Source organism: Lathyrus oleraceus, chromosome 3, assembly GCF_024323335.1.
Source record: "Lathyrus oleraceus cultivar Zhongwan6 chromosome 3, CAAS_Psat_ZW6_1.0, whole genome shotgun sequence".
NCBI classification, from domain to species: Eukaryota; Viridiplantae; Streptophyta; class Magnoliopsida; order Fabales; family Fabaceae; genus Lathyrus; species Lathyrus oleraceus.
Window position 1 is genome coordinate 476,971,108 of NC_066581.1, and position 27,942 is coordinate 476,999,049.

The 27,942-nt window shown below is 35.7% G+C and overlaps 2 protein-coding genes across 2 annotated transcripts; both read left to right on the top strand.

Annotated features, from left to right (window-relative positions):
• Positions 1–214: 214 nt before the first annotated feature.
• LOC127128249 (heat shock cognate 70 kDa protein) lies at positions 215–2,451 on the top strand. Its single transcript, XM_051057473.1, has 2 exons — positions 215–554; positions 671–2,451. The coding sequence occupies exons 1-2, from the start codon at positions 335–337 to the stop codon at positions 2,338–2,340; spliced, it is 1,890 nt and encodes a 629-aa protein (XP_050913430.1). The 5' UTR covers positions 215–334; the 3' UTR covers positions 2,341–2,451.
• Positions 2,452–20,431: 17,980 nt separating this feature from the next.
• LOC127128250 (heat shock 70 kDa protein 4) lies at positions 20,432–22,564 on the top strand. The gene is made up of 2 exons (XM_051057474.1): positions 20,432–20,752; positions 20,842–22,564. The coding sequence occupies exons 1-2, from the start codon at positions 20,533–20,535 to the stop codon at positions 22,473–22,475; spliced, it is 1,854 nt and encodes a 617-aa protein (XP_050913431.1). The 5' UTR covers positions 20,432–20,532; the 3' UTR covers positions 22,476–22,564.
• The last annotated feature ends 5,378 nt before the right edge of the window (positions 22,565–27,942 follow it).

Sequence of the window (27,942 nt, forward strand, 5' to 3'; positions counted from 1 at the left end):
CAATTATTATGACATTAAGAACTTAGTATATGATGGTAGTAGAGTAATTGAGAAGAGTATTGAGAAGTCACGAAATTAACACTCTTGTAGACAAACCTGTAAATTAAATAGGATAATGAAAATTCATCCGTTCATATACGAAGATAATTAAATTATTTCCATGGAATGAAGACAGACACATGCAAAGTACAATTATATAATCTAAATGCTTGCACATTAGTAACTATTCCACATATATAAAACCAATCAACCTGAAATGCTAAGCTATTTCTCTTTCCTTTTTAGAGTCTGACTTCAAATATTCTTCTAGACAGTCTTCAACCGATTGAAAAATATGGCCAAAAAATACAAAGGTCCGGCTATTGGAATTGACCTTGGAACAACCTACTCATGTGTAGCAGTTTGGCATGGCCAAAACAATCGTGCAGAGATCATTCACAACGATCAAGGAAACAGAACTACACCTTCTTTTGTTGCTTTTACTGATTCTCAAAGGTTGATTGGCGATGCTGCAAAAAATCAGGCTGCTTCAAACCCAGCCAACACTATCTTCGGTAATCTATCTTTTTTTTATCTTCCTGCATAGTTTAATTTATAGTTATTATTAGTTATCTCTATGCTGTGATTTGGAAAAACAATTTATATATTATTGACATTTTGATTGTTGTAGATGCAAAAAGATTAATTGGAAGGAAATATAGTGATCCTGTAATTCAGAATGACATACAGTTGTGGCCATTTAAGGTTGTTGCTGGCAAAGATGACAAACCTGAGATTACTGTTAAGTATAAGGGTAAGGAAAAGTGCTTTTGTGCTGAGGAAATCTCATCAATGGTCCTGACAAAGATGCGTGAGATTGCTGAGAAGTTTTTAGGATCAACTGTTGAGAATGCAGTAGTTACCGTGCCTGCTTATTTCAATGATTCACAACGAAAAGCCACCAAAGATGCTGGTGCCATTGCCGGCCTCAATGTAATTCGGATAATCAATGAGCCTACTGCTGCTGCACTTGCATATGGACTTCAAAAGAGAGCTAATTGTGTTGAAGAGAGAAATATCTTCATCTTTGATCTTGGTGGAGGAACTTTTGATGTGTCTGTTCTCACAATTAAGAATAATCTCTTTGATGTCAAGGCCACTGCAGGAGACACTCATCTCGGAGGCGAAGATTTTGATAACAGAATGGTGGACCACTTTGTGAAAGAGTTCAAGAAGAAGCATAATAAGGACCTTAGTGGAAACCCAAGGGCTCTTAGGAGGTTGAGATCGGCTTGCGAGAGGGCAAAAAGGACACTTTCATTTGATACCGAGGCAACAATTGACATAGATGCCTTATTTGAAGGTATTGATTTTCAGTCCGCAATCACTCGAGCCAAGTTTGAGCAACTCAATTTAGATCTGTTTGAAAAGTGTATCAAGACTGTTGAGAGTTGTCTTATTGACTCTCAAATCAACAAGATTAGTGTAGACGATATTGTCCTTGTGGGTGGTTCTTCTAGGATTCCCAAAATACAACAACTATTGCAAGACTTTTTCATGTGGAAGGAGCTTTGTTTCAGCATCAACCCGGACGAGGCTGTTGCTTATGGTGCAGCTGTTCAAGCTTCTTTGCTGTGTGAAGACAAGGGGAGTTCTCTAAACTTAGTTTTGCGAGATGTCACACCGTTATCTCTAGGTAAGTCAATAAGAGGAGATGCTATGAGTGTGGTGATTCCTAGAAACACGTCTGTTCCTGTCAAGAGAACAAAAGTATTTGTTACAACTAAAGATGACAAGTCATTTATGTCGGTTAAAGTTTATGAGGGTGAGAGATTAAAGGCTAGTGAGAACAACTTGTTGGGTAAGTTTAACTTATCAATTCCTCCTGCTCCTCGCGGGGACATTCCTGTCAAAGTATGTTTTTGTATAGATGTTGATGGTATTTTAAATGTCTCGGCGAATGAAGAAACTAGTGGGAATGAGAAAGATATTTCAATAACAAGTGAAAAGGGAAGGCTATCAACTGCTGAAATCGAGAGAATGATTCAGGAAGCTGAGAATTTTAAGGTTGAAGACATGAAGTTTATGAAGAAAGTAAAGGCGGTGAATGATTTGGATGATTATCTTTACAACATGAGGAAAGTAATGAAAGATGATAGTGTTACTTCTATGCTCAAACCAATTGACAAAATGAAGATCAATTCTGCAATGATGAAAGGGAAACAGTTGATTGATAGCAAGCAGGACCAAGAAACATTTACTTTTGTGGACTTTCAAAAGGAACTTGAGAACATATTTGAATCAGCTATGAAAAAGATCAACAGAGGTTACTCTGATGAAGAAAGTGACTCAGATTCTTAATTTCATACTGATAACCGTTTACTAGTTTCATTTTCATTTAGGAATTTCAGTTTCTTTATATATAATGTTGGAGCAGTTTGTTTTGTTTCCATGATTTTGATTAAATATGAAATTCTGGGGTTGTTTCTTTTAATCATGTTATGTAGTGTCAGTAGATTTGAGCATAAAGTGATCAATAATATCACTAACTTTTTAAAGTTAATGGATTTAGTGGCTAAATGACTTAAATATTAGTTAACAATAGTTTGTATGATTTTGAATAGTGAAAATGATATAAGATATAAAAAAGTGTAGTAAAAATCGGTTAAATATTAATTAATTATTAACTTTATTTAAAATTTTATAAACTTTTTTTGTTAATTATTAAATAATTATTACGGATTATTAGCAATTAATAGTATGTATAATTTTGAATAGTGAAAAATGATATAAGATATAAATAAAGAGTAGTAAAAAATGTGTGTAATTTGATTTTTCTTAAGCTGCCAAAAGTGAAATAAATTAGTTTTTATTAAATAACTAACATAAAATAAAATAAATGAATATAAAAAGTTAGTGGGAGGAAATTAATTTTAATTATATAATAAAAATAAAAATTATAAAAATAGGTGGTTAATGAGAGAAATAATAGTAAATGAATAAAAATAAAATATAAATGCTAATTAATGAGATACATATATATAGATAAATAAATAAAATGTAAAATTTAAAAATATAAAATTATTCTCAATTTTAACACCAAAATATATATTAGAAATTGAATTCGTGCATAGCACGGAACAATAATGTCTTCGGGCATTGATTAACAAATTAATAGTTATTTTAAGAGATTAAAAAGACATGTTATATATATATATATATATATATATATATATATATATATATATATATATATATATATATATATATATATATATATATATATATATATATATATATATATATATATATATATAATATATATATTATATATATATATATATATATATATATATATATATATATATATATATATATATATATATATTCAATGCATTGAAAATAAATATAATTAATTTTTTTAAAGATTCAATAAACTGAATATAATATATTTTCTTTATTTAGAATTTCTAACTGATTAAATATATATTTAAAACACTTTAAATATAATATAATAATTTATATGAAATGAAATTAATTGATGTACAATGGATACAATATTTTACTTGGCGTGCATCCCAACCATTTATATGTTATATTTTAGTTATTTAAAAATTAAAAATCAAATATTTATAAAATTTAACCATTGTGAGTAACTATTGGGATAAAATATTTTTACATTAGAGTGCATATCAATTAAATTCATATAAAATATAGGAGTAAAATAAAGAATAAAAGAAATAAAATTAGACATCTTCATTAGTAGGGTGGCAAAACGACATTCGGTTATCCACACTTTTTTGTGAGGTGAATCAAAATTTTAGGACGGCACCCTCTAATATACTTGTCTCACCCTATTCTATTTTTTACGGCCTTTTGAGTGGGCGGATTAACATGAAAATTTATAATTTTTAGACTTAAAATATACAATGTCTTCGGACCCGTTCCGTCCCATGCAGACTAAGATTTAGGCCCCACCGTCAAAAAATCCTGATCTATTATTTTAAAGATTTTTACGGAACAGCCTAAACTGAGTGGAGATACTCGTTTGTCACTACATATTACATTCCACTAGGATGAAAACAAACGTATATATTTTTTTTAATGTTTTTATAACAGCGCAGTTGGGTAAAAAAAGAAGCATTAGACTCATTAACAAATTTCTACTTAGAATACTTGAAATCTCCTACCAAACCTATTTTTAATCACCGAACAATAGGCGAAATTTTTACAAAAATAACCCACTTTTTCAAGGAAATTTCCAAAATATCTCTGGTTTCAAAAAAAATCTCAAACTACCCCACTTTTAGGTGGAGTCGCCAATTGAATTGGAGACTCCTCTTAAAAATTGAATGGAGATGCCAATTGGATTGGCTAGTGCAGGTGCCCTAGCCAATTGGACTAGCGCCCCTGTGTAGGACTTAAGAGGAGACGCCAATTCAATTGGAGCCTCAGTGTAAAATGCAAATTTTTTTGGTAAATGGTATACGTGATAGATAAATTTGATATATGACCAATTGATATTAATAAAAATTGTCGTTTACACAAAAAAACCTAATGGTGATGACCGAAATCACCTAACCGACCTCCGGTCCCACATCCTTTAGCTACCCTAACCCGTGGCCCTAACCCACGTTGATGATTCAGTACCGGTGTTTGAGCATCTGAGGGGCCAGGAGTGTCACTTCCAACTACATAAGAAGGCCTGTTGAGGTAGTCAGACAAGTCGGCATATTCTTCAATATGCATCGATGGTGTACCGCCGTAGCTGAGCTCATGACCCATGTCCGAGAAGTTGGGTTGTGGATGACTCATTGATGGGCGACTGGGACGGTTGAAGGGAAACATGGGTGTAAACGATGCGTCGAGGAAAGGTTGGAAAGGTTGTTGGGGTGTTTGGTAGAGATATGGTTGTTGGATGTTTTGGTTTTGTGAGGTTTGGGCTTCTTGGCTATGGTAGGAGGAAGGGCGGTTGGTGTTGAATCATCGTTGGGTGTTCTGGCTTTGGCGACTTTGGTAGGGTGATGGGGTGGGTGCGAAGCGATGTTGAGTCTCAGGTTGATGGTCAATTTGTTGGTGGTGGTATGGGGTATGCTCTTGGTATTGGGGTTGGGTGTATGGTATGTTTTGGTTGTATGTTTGTGTGTTGGTTGAACGGAACGTTTGACGGACAAGGGGTTGTGTGTATCCGGTCTGACATTGTTGTTGGGGGTTTGATGTTGAGGTGTCAGGTGTGCAAGTCATCTGGCGTGGGTCGTACAAGTACATATCCTCGGCGATGAACTGAAAACCAATCGATTTGTACCAAGCCATATAAGTACGACTTGGTTTTGCTTCAGTTGGCATGACTGCGTCAGTTAACACATGGTCATGACGGTGCTTCCATTTGCGACACTCCGATCTTGCGAAGCTTTGCCATGGATTGAAGTTCCATTGGTCGTTAACTTTGCGCAGATGCCATTCTCCTAGGCTAGCTGGGGGATCTGGGATGTTTTGGGGCATATCGAACTGCAACTTCACACGACCACTATTGTGCATCTCCACAGTTGTGAACCGTATTATCGGTGTGCATGCTGCCCATACGGCCGTGTCTTCAGCGTTGACCTGATGGTCATGATCCAAATTAAGGTATGGATGCCAAATGAACTGAAATGTGAAAGAAGATAGGATTATAATCTAGGTATAAGAAGTTAACAAAATATAAATAAATTATTAAGTTATTTTCCTTACGTCTGCCGATCGAATGTGATCCAACAGGTTGCGATACTGAGTAATACAGTGTCTTAGACATCTGTTGTAACTCATACCACGTGCAAACCATCTACACGAAAAAGTCAAAAAATATTATTTAGAGATAATAATCTTTAAAAAAGTAACTAAAGATATAGCAATTTAAACAACTTACTTTTGTGCATACGGAAATGTGAAAGGGTTGTTGTTGACTGGTGCTAGGGACGGTAGTCTTGACCAACCCCATGCTTGTAGCAAAACAACACATCCAGAAAATGTAGATGTGTCTTTGTGTGAATTTTTGCACAAGGAGCTATAGAGATAGGCTAGACAAGCAGATCCCCAACTGTAACTTCCTATTCTATCTACATGTCTAAGTAAAGGTAAATACATAATATGCATGCTAGAACCACTACCTTCGGGAAATAAAAACGAGCCAATTAACAGCATAATATAACACCTAGTTTTTATTATTCGAGCATCTTCGGTAGAATGCTCATCAAAGTATAAACTATTATAGTACGACTTAAGGCGTGAAAGTAGTATACCTTGACCTCTTGCGTTATCATCTAACAAATCAGTCTCCAAGAGATCCATGCAAATTGAATTTGCATAGTTGGTTTTACCATTAACAGCCTTACCTTCAATGGGCAGTCTCAAAAGCATGTAGACGTCTTCTAACTGTTAGTGTAAGCCCTAGAGGCCAATACTTTTGGTACTTGTATCGAATAATAAAAGGCTTTTTCTTTATTATGTTTGTTTAATAAAGTTCCTAGAATAGCTAGTCTGTTTAATGTATCAAGTGTGACTTGATCATGAGATCACATTAAACATAAGGACACTATTCTTAAAGTATTCGTAGTCGAGATTTATTGTGAAGTGGGATAACATTAAAGCATTAAGACTATTATGTATATAGACTGATGATCACATCTCATGGATCATGGATAAGGAGTTATCAAGTCTTAAACATAGGTATGAATATTAAGAGTAATATTTATACTGGATTGACCCGCTATGAGAATACTATATAGAAAGTTATGCAAAGTGTCATAAGTTATTCTCATGGTGATAATGGTGTATACCACTCTTCGACCTGAAACCACTATGGACCCTAGATGTAGAGTCGAGTGCTTTATTGCTGATCAAACGTTGTCCGTAACTGGATAACCATAAAGACAGTTGATGGGTACTCCACGAAGCATGCTGAGGGACATGAGTGACCTAGATGGAATTTGCCCATCCTGCATAACAGGATAAATGTCTATGGGCCAAATATTGAATTGGACAAGGATGACACGATCTATGCCTTGTGTTCAATATAGACATAAGGGCAAAAGGGTAATTCTACACATAAGTATTATCACAGAAGGATTTGTCAGATCACATGATATTTTTGTGTCTTGGGTAGCAGTGATGTGTTGCTAGATACCGCTCACTGTTTATTATGTTAAATACGTGATTTAATATAATTTCCAACGCCGCGAAAACCTACAGGATCACACACAAAGGACGGATTGATGAGAGATAGAGTAACTAAGGAACACCGTAAGGTACGGGGCCCTTAAGTGAATTATAGAACATCGTAAGGTACGGTGTACTTAAGTAGAATATAAAATATGGTAAGGTACCATGGGCTTAAGTGATTTTGGGCATATTTTAAGATATGGGTCAAATACACTTAAGTGGGCTTTTTAGCTTGAAGCCCACACAAGTGGTTCTATAAATAGAACCCTTGTGCAGAAGCATTAATTGCGGTTGCATTTTCTCTCTCTCTCTCTCTCTCTCTCTCTCTCTCTCTCTCTCTCACACACACACACACACACACACAAACACACACACACACACACACACACACACACACTCAAAGCCTTCATCCGTACCAGCTAGCACTGAGATTGAAGGAATTCGTTCGTGTGGACTGAGTAGAGACGTTGTCATTGTTCAATGTTCGTGATCGCTCCATAGATCTGCATCAAAGTTTTTGATCGTCAAAAGAGATCTGCACCAAAGGTTTCAACCATCACAAGAGGTAACTATTCTATCACTGATCATGCCCATTCGTAAGGATCTCTAAAGGAGAAAATTTTAATTTCTGCTGCATTTTGGATCACAATTCTCCTTCACTAACGTCATGGTACACTCACCGGTTGGGAACCAAAATGTGTGTGTCCCTGGTCCTAATCTTTCGCATAAAGCTAGAATGAATTTATTATCTACGGACCAAGACAAAATCTTGCTTATATGACTAAAACCGGCGAGTTCAACATAAGGTTGAATCATCGGGTCCATATGGACATATTCGTGGACCCGAGTCCGAAACCTTGATACATCCTATAAAATAAAGAACCAAAAACTTGACTAAGTTGGTATGTTAAAATAAAAGGGGGTTGGTGAAGATGAAAGATAAAAAGTTAACAAAAGAAAAAACTTATATATGTTGCGATGTTTGCAACCGTTCCTCTATGTGATTCTCTCATTGTGAGGATAGAAATTTTTTCGGGGGGTTGGTGTAGATGAAACTGCAAGAAGTTGTTGCAGATGAAATTGTAGAAGAAGTATTGTAGAAGTAGTGAGAGTGATGGTGTGGAAGAAGTGTTGATGAAGTGGAGAGCATAAGAAGTTGTGCTTGCATGGTGTCTCCACTTGAATTGACGATCATGTACAACCTTTAAGAGGGGTCGCCATTCAAATTGGCGCCTCCATAGGGACATGCATGCAAGACCTAGGTCTGATTTCTTGGTTTCGAGGTCTGAATGCATGCTTTGACAAGGTGTCGCCAAATGAATTGGCGCCCATGCGAAAGGAATGAATGGGGGCGCCAATTCATTTGGAGTGTGTGTCTGCATGTCTGACATGTGGTTGTCCTCTCTCTTGCATGCTGAACATGTCACTTCTTAGTAGCTTGCATGGTTGACACATCATTTCGGAGTAGCTTGCATGGTTGATACATCATTTCAGAGTAGCTTGCATGTGCGACACGTCACTTCAGAGTAGCTTGCATGTGCAACACGTCACTCCGAACTAGCTAGCATGTGAGACACTTCACTCCTCTATTTAAGTGTCTTACTATCAACATCCAAGACACTTCACTCACATTCGTCTGCAGCAAGAAAATAGTTTTCATCTGCACAATGTCATCTTCACCAAAATACATTGTCAACGTTCACTGCAACGGCGAAACATACGAGTCTGAGTTGTATGGTTTTTGTTTTCGAAACACTGATACCATTAGACTCACAATAAAGAGAAAGGCAACCTTCTTGCATTTGAAAAAAAGAATACAATCCTGTATAGGATCGGGTATTGTGTCAAAGATCACATATCAAAATCCAATATTTTTTTAGAATAGTCAATGCAAGTTTTTTTCCCTAAAGGTACGAGATGATGAAGATGTTGAATACATGTTTGTTAGTCATGAACATTCAGGATGCAACTGTATTGAGTTGTCCATTACTCTTCAACCATGTATATCATCTCAGCAGTCACAAATAACCGGCCAGGATGAATCTAGTGAATTTGATCCACAATGGTCAGATGACGTCATACAAGGAATTGCCACGGTTTTTATGGGCACTAAAAACATATGTCCCAGGAACAATGGCAATTATGGAGACATTGTCAGCGATGATGCCAGACGGAACCAGTGCTATAGGTAATAGAATCTTTCACCGTCTCTTTTGGGCATTTGACCCGTGCATCAAAGGTTTCGCATTCTGCAAACCTATTATTCAAATTGATGGCACTTGGTTATACGGCAAATACAAGGGTACTTTGCTCATGGAGGTTGCACAAGACGGCAGCAACAATGTCTTTCCCATTGCCTTTGCTCTTGTTGAAGGTGAAACGGCTGGTGGGTGGGGGTTTCTTTCTTCGACATCTCAGAACGCATGTGGCTCCACAAGCCAATCTCTGTTTGATTTTTGATAGACATGCTGCCATTGAGAGTCCCTACAACAACCATGACAACGAACGACATGATCCTCCTTCTACCCATGTCTATTGCATCAGACACATTGCACAAAACTTCATGCGTGCTATAAAAGATAAGAATCTTCGCAAGAAGGTGGTGAATGTTGGGTATACTCTAACTCAGTCGTCATTTCAATATTATCGTGATGAAATTAGACTGTCTAATGAAGACGTAGGGAGATGATTAAATAACATACCAGTAGAGCAGTGGACAAGGGCATTTGACGGAGGTTGTCGATGGGACCACATGACAACAAACCTTGTGGAATGCATGAACGGGGTATTCAAAGGAATTCGAAATATGCCAATAACTACCTTGGTAAGATCGACCTATTATAGGTTGGCTTCTACGTTCGCAACCAGAGGTGAAAGATGGAGTGTGGTGTTAATGTTCGGGAAAGTATTCAATGAGTGTTGCATGAAGGTCATGAAAGAGGAGAGCATCAAAGCTAGCACACACGATGTAACATTCTTTGACCGTCATAGGCAAAATTTCAGCATCTAGGAAACAATGGATCACAACGAGGGGAGACCAAATTTAGTCTATGCTGTTAGACTAAACAGAAGTTGGTGCGATTGTGGAAAATTCCAGGCCTTCCGCATTCCTTGCTCCCATGTCATTGCAACATGCGCGTATACTCGTCAAGACGCCTACAGCCATTTATCTGATGTGTACAAGACCGTCACCGTCCTGAATGTATATAATCAAAGCTTCTCGATACTACCAATGGAGGAATACTTGCTTCCATATGAAGGTGATATAGTTTGACACAACGACGAGATGCGTAGAAATAAAAAAAGGAAGGCCAAACAGCACACGTATCAGGACAAAGATGGATTCCATAGATAAAATGATAAGATTATGTAGTATTTGTCGTCAACCAGGACACAACAAGAACAACTATCACAATCGAGGAGCATCATCTAGGTCTTAAGCTTTTTGTAACATTGTATTTCTGTAACTTTCAATCATTATATATCATTAACTTTTTGTTACAACGGGGTTCACAACAAAAATCAGTATAAAATAAGCTATCTGAAAACATAAATATTTCTAATTGATTACAACAATCAAATTGATGTCATCTCGACTGAACATCATTTCCCTAGCATCCTTATCCGTCTTCATTTGCATCAAACCAAAGATACTGTCGAGTCTCTCAATACGTATAATTTTTTCCCCTTCTGGTATTTTTCCATCTAACCAACGAACCAGCTCCCTCTTCAGTTGATCGAACATAGTGATGTTCCAGAATAACATCAGCATCTGAGGTTTGTCTCTCGCATAAATCACCTTTCCTTATCGGCGACGAACACCAAACATGATTGCCAAATGATTAATTGAGATGTGAAACAATGACTCACACAACGCATCTATTTGTAACACAAAAATTGCATTTTACACTGAGGCTCCAATTGAATTGATGTCTCCTCTTAAGTCCTACACATGGGCGTCAATCCAATTGGCTAGGGCACCTGCCATAGCCAATCCAATTGGCACCTCCATTCAATTTTTAAGAGGAGTCTCCAATTCAATTGGCGACTCCTCCTAAAAGTGAGATAGTTTGGGAATTTTTTTGAAACCAGAGATATTTTAAAAATTTTCTTAAAAAAGTAAATTATTTTTGTAAAATTTTTACAATAGACTTGCCTACGTTACCACATCTTCTCAATTCCAATTCAATTCCAATTAAAATCAACACTGATTATTTAAAACATTAATTGGATTAATACACAACTCTTAATACATATCAAACTTAAATTTCTCAATAAATAGTCAATGCCTTAAGTCTTCTCATACAACATAACCTAATAGAATTACTAAGACAATCAACTTTAACAATAGTTTTAGCAAAAAAAAAGTATATTATATGATGCTTCAAAACTCTCATATAACGAAAAACAGTTACATAGAACAAACAAATTCCCATAAAAACTCGCATTCATTTACATTTAAAGACAACACATAATTCATAATATGATTTGAACACAAATAAAACCATAAGTAAAAGCATGAGGATGAATGCTGTCAAAAAAAAACATGACGATGAATATGTTTATGAGTAGTTTTGATGTGTCTAAAAAAGTAACTATATATTTTATTGAATAGAACGTGGGAGTAACCATGAGGATTAGTATTTATTAAATAAATAAAAAATAACTATATAATTTAATTACTAATAATTAAATTAATATAACAAATTACTAAATTATCTTTGATTTTGACGTACTTTAATAATTGATTTAATTGAAATACACTAATAATGTAAAAGAATTTTACACCGTCAGTTAATCATATACGTTGAATATTGAAATAAGTTTGACTTTTATTTTAAAAACCTATAAAGTAATGCAAACAAGTGATGGTGATGAATCGACAGTGTAAATCTTTTTATACTGACAGTGTATAGTAATTAATTATTTAATAATTTAACAACTTTATATAATGTTGGAAATTGTTTTGCAATATTAGTTCCAAAATGACAAAAGAGTTAAATAGCATTTAATGATTTGAATTCAATTTTTTAGTTATTGTTTTGTTTGAATTTTGAATTCAATTTTCATATCTTTTCATGAAATAGTGTCATATATGAAACATTGTGTTTTATGGTGAAATGGTGTTGTTTCATCAAAGGTTGCAAACTTTTGAAACAACATCCATATCTCCTATAAATATATGATTCTATTCAGAAAAATAACACAAGAACTAAAAACGAATTTCTCTTCCAAATTCCAGAAAACCTTCCTTGCATTTCGGGTTCTTCACTTGTCTTGTGCAGACTCGAAATAAGGCTGACATTATCCTGAGTGTTCTTGCATTTTCCAACTCTAAGACATAATAAAAGAGTGCTTGAAATACTTTTAAGGAAAGTGATTCTCAATCACGATTCAGTCCTGGATCCATTTAATTTTACCGAATTTTCTAACAATCTTAAAAGTATTAGTAACATAATGGCTTCAGACGCTGTTGTTTCAAGCATCAAAGTGATGAACCAGGATCTTGTCAAGTTAGATCGATTTGATGGAACAAATTACACAAGATGGCAAGACAAGATGACATTCCTATTGACTGCCCTGAAGGTTCACTATGTTCTTGATCCCGACCTACAACCAATACCTGAACCAACAGAAAATGATTCGGAAGAACTCAAGAAGGAGCGCAAGAAACGCAAGGAGGACGAACTGCTTTGCCGTGGACACATTCTGAATACTTTATCTGATCGTCTCTACGACCTCTACACAGACAATCCATCGGCAACAGAAATATGGAAGGCACTAGAATTCAAGTTCAAGGCTGAAGAGGAAGGTACGAAGAAGTTCTTAATATCTAAATATTTCGATTTTAAATTCTTAGATTCTAAGCCCATTCTTCCCCAAGTGCATGAATTGCAAGTTCTGGTCAATAAAATAAAGGCAGTAAAAATAGACATCCCTGAGACCTTCCAAGTCGGTGCAATTATTGCAAAATTACCACCTTCATGGAAAGGCTACCGAAAGAAATTGTTGCACAGTTCCGAGGACTTCTCCTTGGAGAAAATTCAGAAACATCTTCGAATCGAGGAGGAATCGAAGGAGAGGGAGAAATCAGAACCCCCTACTCATTTCAAAACAAACGCTGTGACCAACAAGGGAAAGAAGAGACATGATGGCATAAAGAGTCATCTTGGACCAAAGAAAGAACATAACAAGTTCAAGAACTCTGGCGGTCATAAAGGTCCAAAGAACGGATGTTTCGTATGCGGTAAACCTGGACACTATGCTCGAGATTGCAGACAAAATAAAGCAAAAAATGAGATCAATGCAATTCGATCAGATGATGACATAATTGCTACAGTGAGCGAAATTATGGCAATCAAAGGAAAAGTTCAAGGTTGGTGGTATGACACTTGTGCTACAGTGCATGTTACTTATGACAAGGCTGCATTCAAAACCTATTCTGAAGCAATTGATGGACAAGAGGTACAAATGGGAAATGAAGTCCGCTCTAAAGTTGTTGGAACCGGTTCGGTCGAACTTAACTTCACTTCTGGAAAGAAAGTTACACTTGTAAATGTGCTTCATGTTCCAGACATGAATATGAATCTTGTTAGTGGGGATTTATTGGGAAAACCGGGTATTAAATCTGTATATGAATCGGGCAAACTTATTTTGACCCGTAATGGTGTATTCATTGGAAAAGGATATTCCGCAGAGGGAATGATCAAACTATGTACTAATGATAATATTATTAATGAAATTTCTAATTTCGTTTACATGCTTGATTCCGTTTCTTTATGGCATAATAGATTAGCACATTGTGGTATTAGTTCTATGAAGAGACTAATTAAATCTGGACTAATTTCATGTAATATAAAGGATTTCAAAAAAATGTGAATTATGTGTTGAATCAAAAATGATTAAGAAGCCTTTCAAAAGTGTTGAAAGGAAAACGAAATTACTTGATCTTGTGCACTCAGATTTGTGCGAATTTAATGGCATGTTGACACGTGGAGGGAATAGATACTTTATTACATTCATAGACGATTCCTCTAGATACACTCATGTATATCTCTTAAAGCATAAAGATGATGCATTTAATGCCTTTAAGACTTATAAAGCAGAAGTCGAAAATCAATTAAATAAAAGTATAAAGGTCCTTAGAAGTGATAGGGGCGGCGAATACTTTTCAATTGAATTTGATGCATTCTGTGAAGAGCACGGTATAATACATGAATGTTCGGCACCACGAACACCGCAACAAAATGGCATGGCAGAAAGAAAGAATCGAACATATCAAGAGATGATGAATGCCATGTTGATGCATTCTAAATTACCCCTTAACTTGTGGGGTGAGGCATTATTGTCCGCCTGTCATATAATCAATAGAATTCCGTTAAAGAAAACTGGTATATCTCCATATGAGTCATGGAAAGGCAGAGCGCCAAATATCGGTTACTTTAAAGTGTGGGGGTGTGTGGCATACTACAAAAACATGGACCCTAAAAGAAACAAGTTGGGTCCTCGAGGAATAAGATGTGCTTTTGTAGGATATGCACAACACAGTAAAGCATATAGACTCTTAAATCTAGAATCTAATGTAATTGTTGAATCCCGGGATGTAGAATTCTTTGAAAACCTTATCACAAAGGATAAAGGATCGGAGTCGGCCACTAATAAAGAATCTCATGAAGATAACTCTTCTCGGACTGTAGAAATACAAACTGAAGGCACTCCTATAATCATTGAACCACAACCCGAGCCTAGGATAAGCAAGAGAATTCGGAAAACAAAGAATCTAGGACCAGATGAGATTGATTCTCAATCTATTTCCTTTTATCTTGTTGAGGGAAATTGTAAGAACTTTGTTCAACGCATTCCGATTATTCTTCAAGTGGAAGATGATCCAAAAACTTATAAGGAAGCAATAACTTCAAGGGACTCCACTTTTTGGAAAGATGCTATCCAAGATGAAATGGATTCAATTGTATCAAACCACACTTGGGAACTTGTTGACTTACCTAAGGGATCAAGGCCCATTGGATGCAAGTGGGTGTTTAAGAAGAAATACCATAGCGATGGTACTCTAAACACTTATAAAGCCAGATTAGTGGCAAAAGGATTTAGACAGAAAGAAGGCATAGATTACTTCGACACATACGCACCAGTAGCAAGAACAACTACTATTAGATTGTTGTTTGCCTTAGCATCTTTGAATGATCTTATAATCCATCAGATGGATGTTAAAACAGCGTTCCTAAATGGAGATCTCGATGAGGAAATCTACATGGAACAACCGGAAGGCTACCTGCTTCCTGGAAATGAACAAAAGGTGTGTAAACTTGTCAAATCCTTATACGGACTAAAACAAGCACCAAAACAGTGGCATCAAAAATTTGACTCTGTAATACTCTCAAATGGATTTATTCCTAATTCTTGTGACAAGTGTTTATACACAAAGACGTGCAAAACCACTGTAATATTCCTTTGTCTCTATGTCGACGATATGTTGATCATTAGTAATGATTTAAAAGGAATCTTAGAAACAAAGAAGTTTCTAACATCCACTTTCAAGATGAAAGATCTTGGACTTGTTGACACAATTTTAGGGATTAAGGTTAAGCGAAATAGTGGGGGTTATGAACTTAGTCAAACCCACTATATTGAGAAAATGCTTGATAAGTTTAAACATCTAAACTTTAAGGAAGTAACCACTCCATTTGATCATGCCAACAAACTTCAAAAGAATAATGGAAGATCAGTGGCTCAATTGGAATATGCAAGTGCAATAGGGTGTCTAATGTACCTAATGCAATGTACCAGACCCGACATATCATTTGCAGTCAGTAAAATGAGTCGATTTACTAGTAATCCAAGTAATGAACATTGGAAGGCAATTACAAGGATTTTTGGCTATCTACTGAAAACCAAGGACCTTGGTCTTCACTATGGAAGGTTCCCTGCCATATTAGAAGGATACACTGATGCGAGTTGGATATCTAATATTGGAGACCATAAATCTACAACTGGATGGATATTTACACTTGCTGGTGGAGCAATTTCTTGGAAGAGCAAGAAACAAACATGCATTACACTTTCGACCATGGAATCAGAGTTTGTGGCTCTCGCTTCCGCCGGTCAAGAAGCGGAATGGTTGAGGGATCTTCTGTTGGAAGTTCCATTGGCTAAAGACAATGTCTCAAAAGTGATGATACATTGCGATAGCCAAGCCACATTAGCAAGAGCATTCAGCGAAGTGTATAATGGAAAGTCTAGACATATAGGACTTAGACATTCGTTCGTAAGAAAATTGATTAAGGATGGAATCATTTCACTCACCTACATACGAACATGCTATAACTTAGCAGATCCGTTTACTAAGCCACTGGCCAGAGACTTAGTACGAACAACCTCGAGAGGAATGGGGTTGAAACTCCTTAAATAAAGGTTCCGACAGCGGCAGCAACCCAATCTTATGTTAACAAAACATTAACTTCAAGATTCAATGGGTAACAACAAGTCGTTGAATTGGATGTAAGTCAAGAATTTGGGAAATAAGGTTGACTGTGTTGAATTGAGGGTTGAGGTTTCCAAAACCTCTTAATGAAGTTCATTAACGAAGAAGAGTATCTATTGGAAAGGATGCTATATGAACCTCACCTATGTGAATTTTGAGATGGTGCCGTCTCAAAGTGAGAGTTGGAGTTTCTCTCATGAAAAATTCATGAAAAGGATAGCATATGGCCATAAATAAGTGCTAAGCGAGATATGTAAAGGAAGAACCTTTAAAGAGTGTGTGTAAGGTAACGCCGGTCTGATCCCATGGATTAATGGTTTAAAAGCTTTGCTACCAAACATTCCGATTAAACTCTGCGTTATCCTCACTAAGGTTAAGTTTAAAATCGAAAGATACCTAACTGTATTAACACTTTTTATATTTCACTATCTGGAATGATTTTTGTCATTATTAGAACTAGTGGGGGATTGTTGGAAATTGTTTTGCAATATTAGTTCCAAAATGACAAAAGAGTTAAATAGCATTTAATGATTTGAATTCAATTTTTTAGTTATTGTTTTGTTTGAATTTTGAATTCAATTTTCATATCTTTTCATGAAATAGTGTCATATATGAAACATTGTGTTTTATGGTGAAATGGTGTTGTTTCATCAAAGGTTGCAAACTTTTGAAACAACATCCATATCTCCTATAAATATATGATTCTATTCAGAAAAATAACACAAGAACTAAAAACGAATTTCTCTTCCAAATTCCAGAAAACCTTCCTTGCATTTCGGGTTCTTCACTTGTCTTGTGCAGACTCGAAATAAGGCTGACATTATCCTGAGTGTTCTTGCATTTTCCAACTCTAAGACATAATAAAAGAGTGCTTGAAATACTTTTAAGGAAAGTGATTCTCAATCACGATTCAGTCCTGGATCCATTTAATTTTACCGAATTTTCTAACATATAATACTCATGAAATTACTTTATCCACTCCAGCAAAAGATTTGGAAGTTCTTTGTGAACTCATGGTTGATTTTGACAACATGAAAGAAAATGGCTTTGATCTTTTACCTGTTGACAAAACTCAAGGTTGGGAAAAATACTTTGAATGTCTTCAAGGTCCAATTTTCTTTCATCTTGTTAGAGAATATGTATTCATGGAATGACTCAGAAACAATGAACCATTTACCCCTGATTCTTCTGACCTAACCATTAAAATTTTCCTCTGATACCGAGATTCAATCTGAACCTAATCCAAACCTTGAGAAATTTGATGATTTAGTCAGACAGTCTGAATCAGAAGATGAAGTCATCGCAACCCCATACCGAAACTCCAGTCTCTATTTTGATCTAACTTCTATTCAAACCAACATTTTTCCTACACCCTTAGATGATTTTTTTCACTCAGTTTGAAGGCGATGTTTCTAGTAGAATCAATGCTCTCACTGAGGCTTGCACTTCTAATGCAAACCTTTCTGAAGTTTGTGCTATGACCACCAACTTCATAAGTTGGATAGAAGTCAACTCTAAAGAGATAGAGATTGCGACCCTGAAAGAAGCCAAAAGTAACTTATATGACAAACTCTCTGGTATAGTTGAACCTTTACTTCACAAGGTTCTTCCAACACTTCTGTTTGCTGCTCCAGAAGTGACTCTTCCACCTTCTCTATCCCAAAAACTATAGTTGCTTTTGAGATTTCTCTAGAAGTTGGAAGTAACTCTGGACTCAAGAAGACTGTGGTTACAAAGGAATTCATTTTGAAGACTTTGGAGCATATGAAAGCCGAGAACTCTGAAGTTAAAGAGAGACTCAAGCATCAAGATGAAAAGACTTCAAAGATTAAAGAGCTTCTTGGAGAGATCTTATCAAGACTACCACCCCCTCATAAACCCTATCTTTTTTTTAATAAAAAAACTTTGTGTTATCTTTGTTTTCGGTTTCATTTATGTACTGAGTTTTCTATTTAATGAAATTAAATTCTACTCTTGGTTTACTTTGTCTTTTATTTTATATTTTTGAATGATGACAAAGGGGGAGAAAGAATGACTCTGATTTTGCATCATTAAAATAGTACATAGTACAAGTTCACCATTCTTTCCACTATGTTGATTTTGTGGACTAAGGACAGTACTATTGTACCATTTTGTCTTCTATATGCAAACCGTTACACAAAGAGACAACTGCAATTTTCTATTTCAATTCTATCTTCAAACGGATCTTTTAACTGCATATATAAAGGAGACTTGGAAGAATTGAAGGAGATGCTAATTCATTGCGCTAAAAACTAAGCTCATACACACGCTTTTGCTGAAGTAAATATTTTTTATGTATAGTCTTTGTAAACACATAAGAGTTGTTGCTCGTTATTGTGTGAGATATTCTTTGTATTAATCTTGTGTTAATCTGCTTTCATAGAAGTGATACTTGTAAACACACACTTGTAAATCTCAAAGCTGTTTGAGTGATTTTCCTTAAGTGACTAGGTTTTAGCCTGATAGACTCAAAAAGACAAAGACGGTTTTTGTCTTTGTGGTGTATGTAATCAGATTTTAATTATAGTTGATTAAATCCTTATTAAGAAGGCGAAATCACCTTGATAGGGTGGACTGGAGGTAGCTTCGTTAACGGTGAACCGGTATAAGAATAACTTTGTTATTTTTCTTTTTCTTAGTATTGCTTTATTGAGTTGGAATTGAAAAGACTTTTGTTTTTAGAAACCCAATTCAAACCCCCATTTCTTGTATTTCTTGGCACGTTCAATTTTATGATACCCATTTTTCAAATCAAATTTAGAAAATAGGCATGTATCAAATAATTCATCAAACAAGTCATCTAACCTATGAATTGGATGTCTATATTTTATGGTAATATTGTTAATGACTATAATATTAGTGCACATTCTCCACCCACCATCTTGTTTTAAAACTAAAATAACAGGATCATCACATGCACTTAGATTTTTTCTTACCGATCTTTTACTTACCAAATAAACAACTTTCTTTTGAATCTCTTGGATTTGTTGTGAATAAATTTAAAGATGTTCTTGAAATAAGATCGAAAACATAAATTGATTTTAGTTTTCAAATTTTAAAAATATACCCTGAGCAGAAACTAAATTAATAATAATAGTAAAATTCTCACTCCCTATACTTTCTAAAAAAATCTGTATAAATTTTGTGCTTGCTTTTGCAATCAAGATGGATTGGTCGTCTTCTTACCTTGTAGAATTGAGCAACGTCGTTCTTGCCATGAAGATTATAATAGAAAGAGGTTGGAACAAGTTTCGGATTGAAACAGTCAATGTTATGCAAATTTTCCATAATCAATTTTTGTTGCCTTGACAATTAAGATATCAACGGCTTGGATGTTTAGATTTTTTTCCTCGTTAAACCTTCGTTGTTCATTTTCCATATCTACAGAAAAGAGAATTCCTGCACTGATTTCATGGTCAATGTAGGTCTCAATTGTAATTCTCTCACCCTTTTTGATTCTATTCCTAGCGGCATTAAAAATAGGTTAGGTACGTTTTCTTTTAGATTTTCTAGTTTTTGATGATCTTTTGTTGGTCCTTTTTTGTAATACTAGTACTTCTTTTTGCAACATACGAGGCTTTTGTTTCTTTTCTTTTTCAATAATTTCCCATAAGAAGCATTAATGTACACTATTTAATTTCTTTTCTTTTTTCAATCTTCCTTAGTAAGCGTTAACGTACTCCTATGCTCTTTAATATCTTATCTTTTTCAATTTTCCATACCTGCATTTATGTAAACGATAACAGTCGCGGCTTCTGATAGGAATATAATCATTTTCATGGAATGAAGCTACATACATAAATGGATCTCTAAAATATTCATCAACTTGAAAGAAAATGGCCAAAAATTATGAGGGTCCTGCTATCGGAATTGATCTTGGCACAACCTATTCATGTGTTGCTGTATGGAATGATCAAAACAACAGAGCTGAGATTATACACAATGATCAAGGTAACAACACGACGCCTTCTTTTGTAGCTTTCACTGACTCTCAAAGGTTGGTTGGTGATTCTGCCCATAATCAAGCTGCTTCAAACCCTGCCAACACTATCTTCGGTAATTAAATTAGTTATTGTTATTAATATTCTTTGCTTACACTACTAATGAATAAAATTATACAACAGTAATGTTTTTAATCTCTGCAGATGCAAAGAGGTTGATTGGAAGGAAATACAGTGATTCTGTTATTCAGAACGACATGCAATTGTGGCCATTTAAGGTTGTTGCTGGAAATGACGACAACCCCGTGGTTGTTGTTCATTTCAAGAATGAAGAAAAGTGTTTTGTTGCCGAGGAAATTTCATCGATGATTCTCATGAAAATGCGGGAGATTGCGGAGAAATTTTTAGAATCAGAAGTTACAAATGCAGTGATTACTGTGCCAGCTTATTTCAATGATTCTCAGCGAAAAGCCACCAAAGATGCTGGTGCCATAGCTGGACTCAATGTGATAAGGATACTCAATGAACCAACCGCTGCTGCTCTTGCATATGGGCTTCAGAAGCGAGCCAATTGTGTTGAAGAGAGAAATATTTTAGTATTTGATCTCGGTGGTGGAACTTTTGATGTGTCTCTTCTCACAGTTAAAAACAATGCCTTTGATGTCAAGGCAACTGCTGGTGATACTCACCTTGGAGGAGAGGACTTTGATAACCGAATGGTGAATCACTTTGTGAAGGAGTTCAAGAGGAAGAACAAAATTGACATTAGTGAGAACCCAAAAGCCTTGAGAAGGATGAGAACATCTTGTGAAAGGGCAAAGAGAACACTTTCATTTGATACCATGGCCAGTGTCGAGATAGATGCCATAAGTCAAGGTAAAGACTTTCGTTCATCCATTAGTCGAGCCAAGTTTGAGCAACTCAACATGGACCTCTTTGCAAAGTGTATCACGACAGTTGAGAGTTGTCTCATTGATGCTGTGATGGAAAAGAGTAGTGTTCATGATGTTGTCCTTGTTGGTGGCTCGTCTCGGATTCCCAAAGTTCAGCAACTACTACAAGACTTTTTTAATGGAATTGATCTGTGTATGAGCATCAACCCTGACGAAGCTGTCGCGTACGGTGCAGCCGCTTTGGCTGCATCGTATAGCAAAGGCTTTAAGAATGATATTCAAAATTTTGTGCTGCGTGAAGTTACACCACTGTCTTTAGGTATATTGACAAATGAAGATACCATGAGTGTGGTTATTCCTAGGAATACTGCCATTCCAACAAGAAAGAAAAAAGTATACTTCACTAGGAAACATTCCAAACCCTCTGCTTTGATCAAAATTTATGAGGGTGAGAGGACAAGAGCAAGTGATAACAACTTATTGGGTTTGTTTACGATTCGCGGCTTCCCTGGTGACGGTCGGAGTTTCCCTTTTAATGTCTATTTTGAAGTTGATGATGATGGAATCTTAACTGTATGTGCTGAAGAAGAAACTACTGGAAATAAGAATGAGATTACCATAACCAATGACAAAGGAAGACTATCGACTGAACAAATTATGAAAATGGTTGAGGCAGCTGAGAAATACAAGGCTGAAGATAAGATGTATCAGAAGAAAGTTACTGCCATGAATGCTTTGGAAGATTATGTTGATGAGATAATGAATGCTTTAGAAGATAGTGACGCAAGTGTCAATCTTTGTCGATTAGATAAAAAGAAGATCAATTTGGCAATTAGAGATGCAAGAAACTTACTTGATAATAGCCAGCAGAAAGAGGCAGAATCGTTTGAGGATTATTTGAAGAAGTTAGAGTGCATGGTAGGACCTGTTCTCAAGATTGACTAGTAATTTTTAGTTTACCACGAGTTTATTTTAAGTTTATGCTTCTTTCAATTTTAGATTTGAATGTTTGTCTTACATTTTGAATATGTTTCAAGGCTTTTCTTTTTGAATATGTCCATGGTTTAATTTTTCGTTCATCATAGGATGGTGTTTTCCACACAGAATCGTAAATGCAGTCACCATTAAGGCGCATCAAAGAATAGCATAAAATACGTTATCAACTTTATCATGAAGAGGTGAAAAGTTTTCATTAGACAACATATTATATCTTCCTTACAAAATATTTTCATGACTTAAAAATAACTTTCAACAATATAAACAATATAACTATTATATGTTGGAACAATTAGGCTTTTTTAAGAAGAGTGAAGATCAATAAGAGCGAAACTGTATTTTGTAAAAAAAAAGAATTTTATTAAATAAAGTTGATGTACTTGATTTATGATCTCGGGTATATATTGGCAACCAAAATATACAAATTATAAACGGTGTAGTATTCGACTCTAGCAAATACTTGTTTATACATTTTGACACTTACATGTTGTATCAAACTCGGTTGAATACCACCATATCAAATACAATTTACCTACTAAAACACTGAATTGCATCTTCTAACCTATCTCATAATTCATGTTTTCAAGTCATCTTATCTCCATGCTCCTCTTCAATTCATCAAACCTGACTTTTTTCAGGGGGTTTGGTGAGTGAAATTGTGTTTATGATAGAATAGATGTTGGGACAACTGATCCAACTTGTTAAACTAGTATGATAATAATATAACAACAACACTAACACAATGCATAAAACAATAAAATGACACAAGAGATTGGTAACTCAGTTCGGTGCAAACAACACCTACGTCTAGAGGAAACTCTTCCAAAAAGAAAATTCACTACTTAGAATAAGTACAATTAGTCTTATAGGAAGACCAACCCCATGATATTCAATGCCTCTTCCTAATCCTAGTGACTTTCTATTTAGGACTCCCCCTAAAAATGAGAATCAATGTCACTTTCTCTCGATCACTAAACCCAAGTGATCAACTTTAAGAACAATGAAACTGAATGTTGAATTTACAACTCAACTAAGACCAACCAACAACTATGTCAAGTTCCTAAAGCAATGGTGTGGTGTACACAAACAAGACCCATCATTAACATGGAATACAAGTAACAAAAGACTCAAAAATCCTAGCACAAAGAACTTAATGCTAGAGCACAAAACTTGTTCTCAAACATGAGATTTGAGTCTCTTTAAATAGAAATGCATTATGGGTTTTGCTCCTTTTAATTTATGCTTTAATTTCGTCCAGAATAATAACTGAATCCGTTGGATTTGATTTTCTCCATAAACATCTCCAATAAAAGATATTATTTGTTATATTTCAAATTTAAATTTAAATCTTCATTTAAATCTGATTTGATCTTCAACAACTGTAAAACAAATCACATAAACATTGCTAAATAATCTGCAACATATCCGATTGAATCCCAATAATTTTTTTTGCACCTAACAACATCCATTATGGCCTACTGACTAGGATCAAATGTTGCACTACACACATATTAGAACATCGTGTTCGACATGTTGCAAAAAAAAATCAAGTTAACTCTCTTCATAAATATATTCTTTGTAGAGTAAATATTAGATTAAATCTGAATGAGAACTGCAATAACATCTCTTTGTTGTCAGAGACCAGATGTTGAAGCACACATGTTGAAGCACACATGTTGAAGCACACATGTTGGAGCATCATATTTCACGTGTGTCTCTTCTCCACCAGAACAACTTAAACATTATGCATGTTATTTTACATAATGTAGTCAATCCGAAAGGAATAACAATCTCCCCCTTTGACAAATTTTACCAAAATAACTCTTCAAGCAAAAACACACCAACTGAGTATCAATGGAATCTTAAACTCTGAACAAGCATCAGCAGCAACAGAAGAACATCCAATAGAGCATACATCAGCAGTAGAAGTTAGAGTAACAACAATACATATTAGTAGCATAACAGTTGCTACACGTTAGTTAGTTGACACACAATGATGTCCCATAAATAGTTAACATGCAATCATTCATGATATGTTAGTCATGCATGCACACACAATTAATAGACAATAGTCAAAGGCCAAAAGCTACTACTAACATACAAAGATAGCAGCAGACGGTTTCCATTATTCTTATAATGTCTAAATTTTATATTGGATATTATTTGAATAATATGAGTGGCTAAACCCCCCAATGCCAGGGGGTGTCCCTGAATTGATCGTGTAATGATTCTGAATTGTAAATTTCCTTAATATATGATGTTTGTCTGTCAATTTCACTGTGGAATGTTTGTAATGCTTTCTTTATCAGAAAAATAAGGATTATTATATGGTTAATGATTTGCGGTATTGCAATTATTAAGGTTTTTGTACAGTGAAACTATAGTAGATATCACTTAGGGCTAGGGATACCCTATGGTTACCGGTTTTATCTTGTTAATTTGTACGACTTGGTTTCATTATAATCGCCTAAGGACTTAGAGATTAGAATGAATGACCAAAGTTTTCCCTCTGTCTTGGGGGGAAATAATTTTAAGATTCGGTAATTGCTCATTTTGAATTATTTAAGGAGATATACATTCAAGGTCATTGCAGGAGAGATTCATACACCAACCTTGGCATATTATTATAAACTGCGAAAAAGATTTATTCCGCTTTATTTTCTAATTCCTTTATACAGTGACTTTTTACAAAACCTCAATTACTTGTTTTGTTCAATTGAGTCACAATATAAACTTGTATTGTTGCATAGTCCTCGAGATCGATCTTTGGGAAACATCCCTATTATTACTACATTGGCAAAATAGTACACATGCTATTTTCCCGATCAAGTTTTTGGCGCCGTTGCCGGGGACTGCCAAATATAAAGTTTAAATTATTTCAATTGAATTTTTTTTCTCTACAACTAAAATTTATTTTCTGTCATTTTAATAATTTGTTTCGATTAATATCAACTAATTTGTGTCTGATATTTCTATGCAAGGTAAGGCCTCAGCTGATTTTTCTTTTGACGCAGAAATCGAAAGAACTTTGCGGGCAAGACTCAGACAAGTTCGATTGGCAAGACTGGAATCAGACGAAGAACAACCTTCCATTCATTCAGGTTCAGAGAGAGAGAGAGATCAAAACAATGGGGGAGAATCCACTGCCACCAGAAAGACTGTTGGTTGACTACGGAGGTGCAAATGCACAAACCGATAGATTAACAATTGTCAACCAACCAGTGAACATGGCTAATTTCCAGTTACATCCTAGTACTATTAATCAGCTAGAAAGGAAGCATTTCACTGGAAAGGTAAATGAAGATGCAAATAAGCATTTGCAGAGGTTTCTGACCATGAGCAACACTCTAAAAATTGATGGTCACACCGAAGAAGCTAAAAAGTTGAGAATGTTCCCGTTCACCTTAGCGGAAGAAGCCGGAGAATGGTTCTATTCTCTACCTGCCGGTAGCATAACATCTTGGGAAGATATGGAAAAAGCCTTTCTGGATGAGTATTTTCCAGCGTCGGTTTTTCTGCAGAAGATGTATGAAAATTTGAATTTTAAGTAGAAGAACGGGGAAACTTTGGGAGACTCCTACAAGAGATTCAAGAGAGTCTTGGTCGCCTGTCCAACTCATAATATGGATCCAATCGAACAAATGCAGATGTTTGCGAATGGTCTCAAAATAAAGACCAAACAGTTGATTGATACCATAGCCGGTGACTCTACTAATTTCTCAATAGCCACCGGTATAAAGAAGACCATTGAAGCTATTGCTGCTAATGAGCACTTGGAGATGTACGATAGATGTCAAAGTAAACCCGAAGGGGTTATCGATTTAAAGCTAGAAACCAATAAAATATGTATCAAAGATACTATATCTACTGAAGTTGAGAAGAAGCTGAAGGCGATGAATATAGGTACCCAACAGGTGGCACAGGTCCAACCAGCTCCTACTATCTATTGTGAGATTTATAATGGTCCACACCAAACGGTGTATTGTTTTGCAACTCCTCAACAAGTAGAGGAAATCAAATTTTTGAAGCAGAATAATCCATATTCCAACACGTACAATCCGGGTTGAAAGAATCATCCCAACTTCTAATGGAAAGACCAGAAAGGGAACAAACACGGTCAATACCAAACTCAATATCAACAACAAGCCCCTAAGAAAGCTGATTGGGAGATTGTCAATGAAAGAATGGCAACTCATAATGTTCAATTCCAAGAAGAAACCTGAAACAATCAGAAAAACACCACAACATCCATAAAAAATCTTGAAGTCCAGATGGGTCAAATAGCACAACAATTAGCCTCGAGTTCTCAAGCACAAGGTGCTCTACCTAGTGAAATTGTGACAAATCCTAGAGAGCATAATAATGTGAGCGTTGTGACAACAAGAAGTGGTAAATCTGATGAAGTAGTTGAGGATATGGATGAAGAGGAAGATTATTTATCGAAGTGGATCTTGATATCAAAGAAAATGAAGCTGTGAGGGAAGAATTTATGGCACCAAAACCAGTAGTGAAAGAAACAGTCACTGAGCCTAAGCCGGTTGTTAAGCTTCATTTTCCCACTAGAAACAAGAAAAAGGGGCAACATGAGAAAAACTTTGAGAAGTTTTTAGAGTTGTTCAAGAAGCTTGAGATTAACATTCTGCTGTTGGAAGCACTTGAACAAATGCCTACTTATGCCAAGTTCATGAAGGACATCATTTCTAAGAGGCGTGCCATCGACACCAACCCGATTATTCTAACCGGGACTTATAGTGCTATTTTGCAGGGTATGAAGATCCCAATGAAGAAGAAAGATCAAGGAGCGGTCACTATTCCTTGTACCATTGGAGATAGGTTATTTAAAAAAGCTCTTATTGATCTAGGAGAAAGTGTGAGTCTCATGCCGTTATCCATTTACAAGAAGCTTGGTATATGGGATGTGCAAGATACTAGGATGACACTCCAATTCGCCGATCATTCGGTCAAGAAACCGTATGGTATTGTTGAAGATGTTCTGGTGAAAATTGATAAGTTTGTATTCCCGGTAGATTTCGTGATTCTAGAAATGCCTGAAGATGAAGAGATCCCTCTCATCCTTGGGAGACCCTTTTTAGAGACAGAAAGATGCTTGATCAACATAAAAGAAAGGACTATGACGCTGAAGTTTTATGATGAGGAATTAAAGATTGATATTCGAAACACCATGAAGTACAAAGATGACATTTGTACCAGTCATACTATAGAGGTTCTGGATCAAGCGATGACGAATGATAGTCCTTTGAATGCACCACAATTACCTTTGGAGAGAGTTTTGAGTTTGTCCATTTTCGATAGTGATAAAGATGTGGACAACAGGGAATCCGAAGTGCTGGCCTTGATGGATGCACAACCCCCATGGAAAGGATCCCGACCACACTGGTGGGAAGATCTACGACTA